Genomic DNA, 11,460 nt, shown 5'->3' on the forward strand with positions numbered 1-11,460 from the left:
TGTGCATTAACCCAGGTTAAACACAGCATAGTAAATTGCAAAGATCAAGGCCTAAATGACAACACAAGATGCAAGATACACCACTACTGATTTTCTCCCAGCAGGAGATAAGAAATAGCTGTGATGATTTTATTAAAATCTGCCTTCCCTTACCGAGCTTCAGCTCGAATCTGCTCATTCCTACATCAATCTTTTAAAAGCACCATTTTTTTTAATTTAAAACCACAAGTGAAAGGTCATTGGAACTAAACAATTTACCCATAAAGTTAAAATGACTCCAAGGCAGGAAGCCCTTGACTTCAACAAAGCCAAGTGCTTTTCAGTGAATATACAGAATTCAGCAAGGATTAAGCAGAGGGAGCCTGCAGATTTCACTCTGAGAATATTCCAAGAGCTGCTGCTGCTGCTTGCAGAAATCTGGGCTGGAAATCTGTGGGCCAGAGAAAAGTTCCTGCATTCTATTAAACCTGTAGATTTAAGGCTAGGAACATTTACTGCAAGCATTGCTGAGATTAAAGAAGAGTGTCTCCTCTTTAGAGGCCAGCACAGGATTTCAAGCAATTCAGAAACGATTACAGTATTTTTGATCATAGAATTGAAGACCTGGAAAACAGATCATGACACTCAAACCACAGGATAACAAGCACCATAGCAGAGGCTGAAGACAAAAACATGATTAGATTTGTAACCAACGTGATTCTAAAGCAATGGAAGGAAAATGCCTTCAGATGCACATAGGAAGTAGTTAGAGCAGAGATCCATTCTTCAGCCAAAACCCAAACAAGAAGCAGCCTGTGTGCCATGATAATAGACATTCTGGGATTTTAGGACAAGGGGAAAGTTTGAGAATGTGCTGGGAAGCCTGGAAAATTCACCGGGGAGCAGTATTTCTTTTGCATCTTCCCCTGACTCAGTTTTGGTAACAATAAGAGAAGGGAATATAGAACCTGTTCCAAAGCCCTTTGGAGCCAATGGGATTCCTTCAGTTGACTTCTGTGGGTTTTGGATGAGGCTTTCAGAGAGAATAAATATCCTGGAAAGGAAAGGGGCACAAATTGCTTTCTGATTTCTAAGAATTCACCATGACTCCAATGTAAGGTTCTTCAAAACCCTGCAAGAGACTGAATTCCACTTTCTTCACTGTCTTTTTGTTAGCTTGAAAACAACTGGAAGAAGATTTATAGAACAAATCTGAGCTGTTGTGATGGTGGTGCTTGTTAAAATTCTTCCTCGGGGTTACCTACTACTCTCTCAGTCCCCACTCAGTCTCAGGGCAGGGGGTGGGAAGAGTGCCTTTGTTTAGACTTCTTTATTCTTCTGGGACTATATCTTCTATATCAGTAATTTATTTGAGGAAAGACATTTGACAAAGGGGCCACAAGGCTTGCAGTTCTGACCAGCTGAGTATTTCTGTGCTATGGGAGGAATCCCCAGATGACAAAAAGCCAGCATAGGCAGGTCTGTACCATTGCCCCTTCTTGCCTGGGGCATAGTGGCCATAGCTACAGGAAAGTAGATTACTCCTGGGGGAATTCTGCACCATTGTGCAATGCAGAATTTTGCAGAAATTAATGTGCGTGCAGAATTTCCTTTTCCCCCCTCAGAAATGGGCTGCACAGATGTTGTCCACCACTATGGGCCGCTGGCCCCAGCAGAGCCCAGCTCACATATAGAAGACAAGGCCGGGGGGAGCAGAATAGGGAGGGAACTGGAGGGTTCCCAGCAGCTGCAGTTACCCGCACACCCTGGAGTAAGGAGGCGGTGGTATGCAGGAAACTCTGTGCAAGCCCAGGACCTGGCATCAGGCTGTTCCTCCCTCTGGATCCCTGGGCTCTAGGAGGGTAGGGTCTGTGAGTGTCTGGGCTGGGGGGGCCCACAGTTGGGCTCTGTGGAGTAGGGATAGGGGGTGTGAGTGTCTGGGTTGAGGGGGGCCATGGCTAGGCTCTGTGGGGAAGCAGGTGTGAGTGTCTGGCCCCCTCGCTGGGCTTTGGGGACGAGGGGGCAGAGAAGCAGGAACTGGGTTGTCATAGCGGTTTCTTTAACTCTCTAATCCTGGGGGGATTTTTGTGTGTGTCTGTATTGTTACAGACATACTTGCTGGCAGGAATTTTGAAATAAATTATCAAAATAATTGAAACTGGCATGATTATTTAGTGTTATTTTGACAATAAAATTTGCAGAATTTTAAAGAAAGTGTGCAGAATTTTAATTTTTTTTTGCACAGAATACCCCCAGGAGTAAGTAGATATGACTGGGTTATTGCTGTGTGCCCATGCTGGCATAATGTCTCTATGTGACTATAGCCAGTTGGCATAGATTATACTTGTAAGGCTCCTCTCAACTATGCTGGATGGTTTTAATGGGATAATACCAGATTTTGATACTCTTCAGTACAAGTAAGGGTATCTTGCTTTGTGAGGGGTCTCGATGAAATCATCAGAGCCACTTGTGAAGGATAACATAGTCTGGCCTGCAAAGTTTGCCTATGAGCGAAGCAAAGGACTAGCTACCTTGATAGCACTTCTGATTCCAGTACATTCCAAATTTCACCCAGAATTTCTGGATAGCAGGACAGTGCCTCTGTGCAATCTGTAGTGGGCATTTCTGCCAAACTGAACTTGCTTCGCATTAAAGCTAGCCAAGCTATGTGCTATGGGTAATATTCATTATGAATCTAGCCTTCCTTTTGAGTACAGTATCCACCAGTAGTGATTTTCTTAGAGTGCATGTGCTGGCCATATCCATAGCTGGTGTAAATCGGTCTAGCTCCTTTGAAGCCAAGCAATTTGATTTTTAAAAATATTAGAAGTCTTTAGTTTAGAGAAACAAGAAATGATAGGCCAGCTCTTACTAATTGTTTCTTTTATTGCCAGCTCAGTGGTGTGACTTCCGCTATTGTAGTCACAGGTTTACTTTTACATACCTTAGCAGACCCTATGATTGAGACCTAGTAAAATAAGCTATTATTTACCATGACTATTTTATTATTAAAGAAAGGGAAGAAAAATTAAAGAAAACAACACAAATGATAAACTTGTTACTTCTGTTACAATCTCCTCTGTATGCCTCTCTGGGGAGTGCTTTTAGCAGAGATTACACCTTTAAGAATGGACCAGCCTTTCATGGGGCACTTTTCTCTTGGTAAATTGAGACCAAGATCTGATTCCCACAAATTATTTTGTAGCCAATCTTAGATATAGATGGGCAAAATAGTTTCATTTGGAAAAGGTGGACCCTGTTGGTTTATAGATGGGCAAAGTAAGCACTCTCACTAATCCAAGTTGAAGTTTTGGGGAGCTTTTCCTTGGTTGGTTTCTTCTTGAGCCTTCTCTGTTTTTGTTGTGTGTGTAGTAGCTTTCTTGTAGAAATAGGATGAGTTGTGAAGTGCTTGCTGTTTAAACAGGGTAGCAGAGGAGTGTGAGGAGTATCTGTGTGAGGAGTGGTCACGGCACTCTTTTTTCCTTTTTCTTTCCATGAAATTATACGAAAACTGAACTCTTTTGGCTTTGTTTAGATTCAAAGTTGGTTGTTGTCACTCTTTCATTGGCTTCATGCCTTTTAGGGTTGGCTTAGCTGGCACCTTCAGCTCCTGACTATGTCATCTGTTTAAAGAATATGCAACATTTCTAATTGCCTGTTATTCTTGTGGCAGGAACATTCCAGATAACCTTTTAAAGTTAAGAGTTTCTCTTTACTCAGTCCCTTTTCTGAGCTATTCCTTCAATTTTGTTAGAGTTCAACAGGAAATTAAATTCTGTTTTCAAAAAGTCCAAACATTCCTATTATTTATAGAAATGTTTTTAGTTCTCAAAACAATCCTTTAAAATTAAATAATTCTTAAAGTCTTTAACTTAATAATTGTTAAAGAAGTTGCTGATTCTTTATAACAGTTTTGGAGAGATGATTCTTTGTCTTCCTAAGTTGGGTGAGGGAGTTGCTTGAGCATTACCAGTAATTGCTAATTTCCCATTAATATAAGTATTCTATATGTAAATGGCTTATTACATTAGTAATTAGTTTAGGTTATTAGAATCCTTGTTGGTACACAAAAGCTTTTTTCCATTTACGTAAAAATGACATTAGGAAATTATATTAAGAGTTTTGCATTTAGCTAACATATTTGCAAATATGCATTTCACCAAAGGCCAGAACATTTTCGATTGGCTCTTTGTTTTTTCCCTAGGCTTTTGAAAAAGGAAGAAAACTTTACTTTTATCCCTCGGTCCCGTGAAGAGCTTCCAGACAACTTTCCAAAGGAAATCCCTGGGATCTGTTACTTCCTGGAGGTCACAAGTGGTCAGAAGCAGCCAAAGCCCTCCATTACGTCTGCCAGAGTGAGAAAGGTTTCCTACAACATTGGCACTATGTTCCTTCGGGAGACAAGCCTATGAGGCCTGCTGCAGATCAAAGACTAGTCCAAAAAGCACAAGCCCAGAACTGGGTCATGAGAGGAAAGTTGGATATTCTTTTTATTTCACTGCCTTGTCATGGACAAGCAGTAAAAGCTCTATCTGATGTCAGGCAATAATTATTTTAAAAGGTGGGTGACTGCTGTCAGTAAACAAACTGGAAAATGAAACAAAATACTTGTATTTCCAGAGGAATTATTGGTTGTAAATTTCAATTTGGCCCCTTTAAAAAACAAACAAACAAATCTTTGGGGTTGATTTTTGTTTGAACAAAAGTGGGTGATGGTTGTCTGTAGATTTGCACCAGCTAAGCAGAATTGAGCATCAGTTCTGATTATGCATTCCTACATTAATGTGTCATTCACCAAGGTAACAATGTTTTTTAACTTTCTGAACAAACATTTCATACATATACTGTAGAGTGCTGTAACCTTCCTGGCAGGAGGAATATATAATTCAGTACAATATTGTGGGGATTTTACCTATTTTTATACATATTTCACTTTCTGGACAATTACATTCCATATACTGTAAAATGAGTGAGCTTTTCAGAATAAGCTGCTGTATATTTCAAATATTCTCTCTATCTATCAAAGCTTATTATTATACAAGTGGCAAGACTTTTGACTTAGGCAACAAAACATTAATATTTTGCAAAAGAAAAATACATTGATAAGTCTTCTTACATGGCTTTTACGGTTTAGATGAACATTGTCTCGCATATATAATATATAATGATGTTCAGATGTTCAGTATTTGTCCTACTAGTAACATGTGTCCAGTCTCTCCAGAACAATGCAAACAAAGGCTTGAAGATCAATGTCTTGATGGGTTAAAAAAAAGTTCGTTTGCACACCCTGGGCCATATCTCATACCATCGATTTTATGTAGACGTCCTTACAATGGATGATATAGCCTATTGAAAGCAGCCTCCAGCAGATATGGGAAGCACTTTGGGAGGGATTTTCAAAGCAGTTCAATCACAGGAATTCAGGTTCCATTGACTTTTCATGGGACTTGTGCTCTTAAATCACTTGGGAGTTTTTGAAAATCACATCCATTATTAGCAATGTTACGCTGGAAGTTTCATCTGCTGCTGGCTTAGCTGAAATGTTGCTGCTTTTTCTAGTGCAGAATAGACTAAAAGACAGGCACACATTTCAAAAAGGAGAATGCTTACCTGTAGCATAATGCAAGTGACTGTTCAAAATGTGGATTAATCAAGGTCAGTGAAAATAAAGGGCCAGATTCTCATCTACTGAAAATTTTATGCAACTCTGGAGCTATGCTCATTTACACCAGGGGAGGATCTGGCCCCCAATGGTCATGTCTTCAGACAGACTTTATTTTTTTCTGATTTCACCCTTTCCCTTGGGTTTCCTTTTCAGTTAGCACTAGCTGTAGAACTGCCTCTGCAAGCCTACCCACAGTAGGGTCCTGTTCTTACAGACCAACGCTGTTCTATTCCTAGAGAAAACGGTTCAGTAGCTAATGATTGTACAGTGCTTTTGAAGAGGTATAGCTCTATATGGGCCTGATCCAAAGCCCACTGAAGTAAAAAAAAAAAAAAAAAAATCTCAAATTAACCAGCAGCTGCTGGGTGCTGAGCAATTTTCAAAATCAGACCACTTATTTTGCCTAAGTACTGGTGTAAGGTCCTAATTTGAGCACTTTAAAAAAAAAAAAAAACTTGGCCCTTGGGTGAAATTATCCCTGCACGTTATGCTATGGAGAGGATAAAAGGAGTCGGAAACTCGCTCCTTTGACCGACACTTTGTGGCCAGGGTGGGGGATCAGTCAGCACAGCCTCACCTCCAATCCTAGAATCTGTTTCATGACCACTCTGCATGTTTGGGGTTACTTAGTTTCTGGGAAACGTGGCGGGGTGTGGAAGGGCCAATTCCAACCCAAAGGGATCGCTTCATGTAAGAGAAATCTGATCCTGTCACCAGGGTGTCCTGCTACCATGAGAGAGAGAGGGGACCTGAGGATTAGCACTGAGAATAGCTTTAATGCGAATGCCCCAACCATCCATGAATATACTCATCTGCTAGTTTCTCCCATGGATCTCAGAGCATCCCTCGGGCTAGAGGTCTCTATCTCCTGTCTGCTATGCAGCAGAACAAATGCAACTCCTCCTCCACCATCCGCCGTCCAAAGGCTGACCTGATGAAAACTCTGGACTTGAGATTGCAGAGTTTCCAGCCTCACTGCAGACCTCTCCTGGCTTTCTGCAAAAGAGGACATGTGTTAGCCTTAATCATTAGTTTACACATGTACAGTATGTAAAGTGCATTTATCATGCAGTGAAAACAAGTGGTGTGGGCTAAAATCACAGATGGTGAAATGGTCCAATTTATCTACCCCACCTCCACCCCAGCACAGCTTTGGTGTTGCTGCCTAATTTATCAGTGTGCAAACTATTAGAACAGACAGTAATGTACATATATTGCACTTCTATATTTCTAACCTGTGAAATTTGAGACTTTGCTGACACATCTTCACTGTGCAATAGTTTGATCTGAAGATAACAACCTCTCCTGTCCCTACTGTTTCCTCTCATCACCCACCCACCCCTGTCAATAGCTCATTTCATCATGGTAATTCTATGAAAAAGCGCTATGGGTAGGTAGATGTGATAGGCATTCTAATTCCTTTGGAAAATGGCATGCAGAAGGTAGGAATGATACCCTGAAGAAACCTGTTGCAAGGTGTCCTTCCAAGCAGCTAATTTATAGTAGAAGTGAATTTCTAATCATAGAGATCAGTGCAAAAACTAAAAATTGTTGTCAGCATCACCATGGAGATAATGGCAGTGTTTGCAAATAAATCTGCTGCTCCCAAAATCCGAATAGATTCACACTAAGAATATACAATCTCTGCATGTATAAAGGTGACACATCCAAAGCATCAGCAATGATGCAAAGTACTGTGTTATTTGCTTCTGTGTTATGACAAGTAAAGTTGATCAAAAACTGCCTTCCCTAGAGAATAATTTCCCTACCGCAGAGTGAGAGAAAAGTGTGGAAAATTTCTCTGTGGTGTTCAATTTATGATTTGCTCCTGCTGTAATACTGCTAGCTAGTTTTTAATTCATTTTTGTGGATGGCTCTGTAAAGTGTTAGCCAGGAACTCAGCAGGATGTTAGTAAGACACCAGACTCTATCAGTGAAGGTCACTTTTGGTGGAAGAGAAACCTTTCTGTGTGTAGCTTTCATCTGTCTGTGGATGTTTTTGCCTATGGGAGTGGATCTTTGGGTTCCCTGGCTGATTTTGCGAGGGCTAGCTGGCATAGAGGTGAACTTCTGGGGAGTGCTGAAATCTGTGCAGAAACCAGATACCGGTTTTTGGAACCTCCCTTTCACCCATACAGTAAAAGCTCTTTGTATGGCCATGGTCTAGAAATTGCACAAGAACTTATTTGCCTAATTGTAGGCAACAGCATCTGCTGTTTCGTAGCTTCCACAAGGATAAAATCTGCCTTCTCTGACGGTGCTGAATACAGAGTTATTCTTGTGTGCAGGACAAAGGGAAGGATACAATGAGCCCAGCCAAGGGCTCATCAACCTGTGTATGCCATAGACTTGTTCTCTCAGGCCCCCTCTGCTCCAGTGCAAAGGACTTTGGGGTGGAGACAATGGATCTACAACAATCCAGACCCACTAGTTGACTCCTCTTGTGAGAGGGAACACAACAGCCACAAGGACTACACCAGTTGTGAGGCTGTAGTGTGAACCACAGGTCAGTGTACCCTAAGAGGAAGGATTCCTTCATTCCGCTGAATTTCCCCAGCATACCTGCTGTTAGTAACATTGTGCATAGGGTTCAGGGACTGACCCACTGAGCAAGGAAAAAATAGTGGTAGTGATGTCAGAGTGATGGCAAAAGTTAAGTTCCAAGCCTCTGTGGCGATATCTGCCATACAATGCCACAGGCTTTGACGTGAGACACTTACTACTATACCAGTACACTAGAAGTGTGGTTGTCCTGCAGGATCCCAGGGCCTTTGACTTGTGCAATTCCCGAGAGCCTGCCCACACTAACCGTGTTTGCCGCTCTGGGTTTACTGTTCATTCCCACATCTGATTGCTGAGCCGAGGGTTTGTTTGGAAAGGCATATTGAAGACTGGCAGCTTGCCTCTACAAACAAACCCCAAAGCTTTTAAAACCTATAAAACCTTTGATGGGAATTGTCTATTCAGAGGAAGAAATCCACAAAGTTGACTGGGTAGCAGGTCCTTGTGCAGTACTACAACACTTATTCTGTGCATGGAATATGTCATGATACTATAATACCCAAACCATGCCACCTGCCTTGACCTGCACATTTAAGAGTTGTACCTGCAGCTTGTCTCCATTTTCACAAACTTGCACATGTGTTATCTCCGTTTAACATACATATGTGCACCTGAGATGCTGCTGCAGGTGTGATTAGGGTGACATGCTTCAATTCCCAAGTTATTTCAGTCAGCAGATAATGCAGTATCATGACATGTCCTGTATACTTGGGACTTGCTACACTCTGCTAACCATTTTAACTTTGTAGATTTTTTCCTCTGAACAGACAGTTCCCCTGGCATATTTAAATGTATAAAAGCTATGTTGACTTGCATGTGGATATGAAACCACTGCAAATTGTCAGTGCATGTATCTTCACGTATAATTGCTGCTGTGCTCTGAAATTCTTCAGACTACTCAAGTTGTCACATTCACTCCGTGCAGCCAGCTCTCTGTTATCCAACAAAAGCACTGAAAACTGCTAGTGCCTCCCCTCTTCCAAACGAGATATATTACCTGACTTCTGCCGAATGCTCAATTCCTGCTGAGAAAAGTTGAATTCATGCTCCAATATAATCTCGTCGCTCAGAGCTTTGCATTGCTGTTGTGATGCTCTTCTGCAAAGATTTCAACTTGGAATAGGCCAGAGGGAGAAGCAGCAAATTAGCAGCAAAACAAACAATATATTAGGGCTTGTCAAACTTTAGGAACAAAGTGGCCCATTTTCACAGAGATGCATAAGGAGAACACACGCAGCTCATACATAACACCGTAACTCAGATTAACACTCATATTGGATCACTTATCCAATGCTCCCATTGGGATCTCTCTGCCAAGCATAAGTAGGGCTGCTCTAGCTCCTGTTCGTGCCAATAACAAAACCACTACTGGTCCGGCACGCTTGGCAGTCTCTTTTCTAGAGAGTCTCAGGACTGCAGTGTAACATATTTGCTGGCCTGTGTGTTGGCAGAGCTGAGGTGGGGGAAGTTTGCATAGCAACTGCCCAACATCTGTCCGCTGAAGCCAGTGAACTCGTCCCTCACGTTCACATAAATTAAACATTCAGCCATGTATTTTAAAGATATTTTTAACAATGGTATTAATTGCAGTCATTTACTAACAGCACTGCAACAAAAACGTACACACTATTAAACTTCTCATGAATGAGAGATGTTCTTAGCCTTGGCCATCAGAAAAAATCAGTTAAACAATACATAATGGGAGGAACTTGATAGCTCAGTATTAGGATGCAGAGCATTCACTCTACAGTAGGTCACTGGTTCACCTTCAATCCAAATCATTATGACTAGTTCATTGCAGTGGTTCAGTGGTCTTTGCAAAATGACATAAGTGGTCTTAGTGTGTTTCCTACGGGACAAGAGTTTACACTGCAAAGGCCACTGCACCAAGTGATGTGAAGTGGCACCCTTGTTAGCAGTCTCAGCAGAAAAGCCAAGGGTTCCAATGGGCACAGATGCTGAACTAGCCTCTTGCTCTAGGAGTTTGTTCTACGTGGACACTGTGAGACAGAGGGCAGGGAAAACTTGAATTTGATCAGTGGATAAAAATAGGATGGTAGTTCCAGAGAAACATGTTTATTGTTTTGTGGATGGAAGGGAGAGAGGAAAGTAAAAGACAACAGAGTTGATACTTGACAGAGGCCTAATCAGTACCTTCATATTCTCTCTGTAGAGCTCAGAACGTTAATTCTTAGTGAGCAATACACAATACGTTTGTCCAAACATAATGGTGCATCTTAACCTTGTCATCTATTCTACCGCTCATAGAACTGTATTGCTGACAAGCAAAACAAACAAAAATAAATGCTTAGCAAGTACATAAGCATATCCTGGGATGAATCAATTACAATATGGTAGCCACCACAGTGGCTTACAGGAACAAGGGCTGGAAAGAGTGACTATAAAACAATCTCTTCCTTCTTGTGGCTGAAACCTTTAAAGAGGAGGTCAATATTCAGTTACTGGATATGAGCCATTAGGGTGTGATTTAACAAAGCACGTGCTTACGACCCATTGACTAGCTCGCCGTGGCCCAATTCAGAAAGAGTTTTAGGCGGCCTTCTCTTGAAGCGTTTGCCAGAGAGTATACATAACTCACAAGTACCCTGTTTCCCCGAAAATAAGACATCCTCCGAAAATAAGGCCTACTTACAGTTTTGCCTCTCGTTGTAATATAAGGCATCCCCCCGATAATAAGACCTCCCCGATAATAAGGCAAAAAAATGTGTACCGTATTCTTCATTGAAAAATAAGACATCCCCTGAAAATAAGACCTAGCGCATCTTTGGGAGCAAAAATTAATATAAGACACTGTCTTATTTTCGGGGAAACAGGGTATGTCACCAGCCAGATCTCCTAGGACTCACCGAAACACAGCTTAGGCCTGGTCTACACTAGGCGTTTATGTCGAAGTTATCGCCGTTACATCGAATTAACCCTGCACCCGTCCACACTGCAATGCTATTAAGTTCGACATAGAGTTCTCTTTAATTCGACTTCTGTACTCCTCCCCGACGAGGGGAGTAGCGCTAAATTCGACATGGCCATGTCGAATTAGGCTAGGTGTGGATGGAAATCGACGCTAATAGCTCCGGGAGCTATCCCACAGTGCACCACTCTGACGCTCTGGACAGCAGTACGAGCTCGGATGCTCTGACCAGCCACACAGGAAAAGCCCCGGGAAAATTTGAATTTGAATTCCTTTTCCTGTCTGGCCAGTTTGAATCTCATTTCCTGTCTGGACATCGTGGCGA

At 41.8% G+C, this 11,460-nt stretch overlaps 1 protein-coding gene across 1 annotated transcript in view; it reads left to right on the forward strand.

Moving 5' to 3' along the window:
- The window catches only part of GUCY1A2 (guanylate cyclase 1 soluble subunit alpha 2), a 281,924-nt gene extending 275,940 nt beyond the window's left edge, over positions 1-5,984 (forward strand). The window contains exon 8 of the mRNA XM_034758855.1: positions 4,184-5,984. Within this exon, the coding sequence (XP_034614746.1) occupies positions 4,184-4,391 (208 nt within the window). The 3' untranslated portion in view covers positions 4,392-5,984. The remainder of the gene's footprint in view (positions 1-4,183) is intronic.
- The last annotated feature ends 5,476 nt before the right edge of the window (positions 5,985-11,460 follow it).

Source organism: Trachemys scripta, chromosome 1 (genome assembly GCF_013100865.1).
Source record: "Trachemys scripta elegans isolate TJP31775 chromosome 1, CAS_Tse_1.0, whole genome shotgun sequence".
In the NCBI taxonomy this organism is placed as follows: Eukaryota; Metazoa; Chordata; order Testudines; family Emydidae; genus Trachemys; species Trachemys scripta.